Source organism: Chenopodium album, chromosome 1, assembly GCF_948465745.1.
Source record: "Chenopodium album chromosome 1, dcCheAlbu1.1, whole genome shotgun sequence".
NCBI lineage: Eukaryota > Viridiplantae > Streptophyta > Magnoliopsida > Caryophyllales > Amaranthaceae > Chenopodium > Chenopodium album.
In genome coordinates, this window is record NC_137834.1 from 51,027,113 (window position 1) to 51,028,676 (window position 1,564).

The window sequence follows — 1,564 nt, forward strand, 5'->3', positions numbered from 1 at the left end:
CCCGATCAGGTACCTTTGCCCGATCAGGCGAATTTCATTTGAATTTTTCTCCTCACTTGCGCGCCCGATCGGACGAGTTAAAGCTCTGAAATATCTTCACTTGCGCGCCTGATCGGGACTCCTTGCCCGATCGGGCAAATTTTTGCTCGATTTCGTGTGTTATGTGAGCGCCCGATCGGGCCCGTGACCAGCTCGGAGTATTCAAACTTCTTCTACTTTTTCTCTTTAAATCTCCTTACTTGTTGATTTAATACCTGTAAAAAAACACTTTGGAAAGGTAAAATTGCACTCTCCTCACCTCTCTAAAAAAATAAAAAATAAAGGAAAGTAAAAACTAGTCTAGAAAGCAATAAATACGGGTTGCCACCCGCAAAGCGCTGGTTTATCTAGGTCTCGCACGACCTTCTTACCACTATGTGGCTCCAGATGGAAGTGGAGTTAGGAGGGTTTCCTCCACATCTCTAAAAGTAGCGCCCTCATGATACACCTTCAATCGTTGGCCATTCACCTTGAACTCTTCACCTTTATCATTCACTAGCTCAACCGAACCAAACTTGTTCACCTTAGTGACAGTGAAGGGGCCTGACCACCTAGACTTTAGTTTTCCTGGAAGAATCTTCAATCTAGAGTAAAAGAGTATAACCTTGTCGACTGGTACGAACTCTTTTGGTAGGATCCTCTTGTCGTGCCACTTCTTGATCTTTTCCTTGTAGATTTGTGCACTATCATACGCCGACAATCTAAACTCAACCAACTCATTGAGTTGGAGAAATATTTTTTTACCCGCAACCTTAGAATCCATGTTAAGCTCCTTGATCGCCCAAAAAGCTTTGTATTCCAACTCCACGGGAAAATGACATGCTTTACCATATACTAGTCTATAAGGTAAAGTACCAATTGGTGTCTTTAATGTGATTCGATACGCCCAAAGTGTGTCATCTAGCTTCATACTCCAATATTTCCTTGACTTGGCCACTACCTTCTCTAGAATCGCCTAGATTTCCCTATTAGAGACCTTAACTTGACCACTAGTTTGAGGGTGGTAACTAAGTCCGGTTCTATGATATACTCCATACTTCTTTAGGAGGTTGTCCAATTGTCTTTCTAGGAAGTGAGTACCTCCATCACTGATGATAGCTCGTGGGACACCAAACCTTGGAAATATGGTCTTCTTGAAGAGCTTAATGACTACCTTGGCATCATTTGTTGGCGAAGCTATGGCCTCGACCCACTTGGACACATAGTCAATGGCTACAAGTATGTAACAATTCCCATTGGAAGATGGGAACGGTCCCATATAGTCAATCCCCCAAACATCAAATATTTCTACCTCAAGAATCCCAGTTTGGGGCATCTCATGCCGCCGCGAGATGTTGCCAGTCATCTGGCAAGAGTCATAAGCCTACACAAAAGTGTTAGCATCCTTAAACATTGTGGGCCAATAAAAACCCGACTCATTTATCTTGGCCACCATTTTGGTGGGGCCATGATGTCCTCCATAAGGTGAGGTGTGACAACTAGTAAGTACGCCGTGAACTTCCCATTCGGGAACACACCTGCGAAA

At 43.7% G+C, this 1,564-nt stretch overlaps 1 protein-coding gene across 1 annotated transcript; it reads right to left on the reverse strand.

Annotated features, from left to right (window-relative positions):
• Window positions 1-412: 412 nt before the first annotated feature.
• LOC145632525 (uncharacterized) lies at window positions 413-949 on the reverse strand. The gene has a single exon (XM_081684896.1). The coding sequence runs from the start codon at window positions 947-949 to the stop codon at window positions 413-415; it is 537 nt and encodes a 178-aa protein (XP_081541022.1).
• Window positions 950-1,564: the final 615 nt, after the last annotated feature.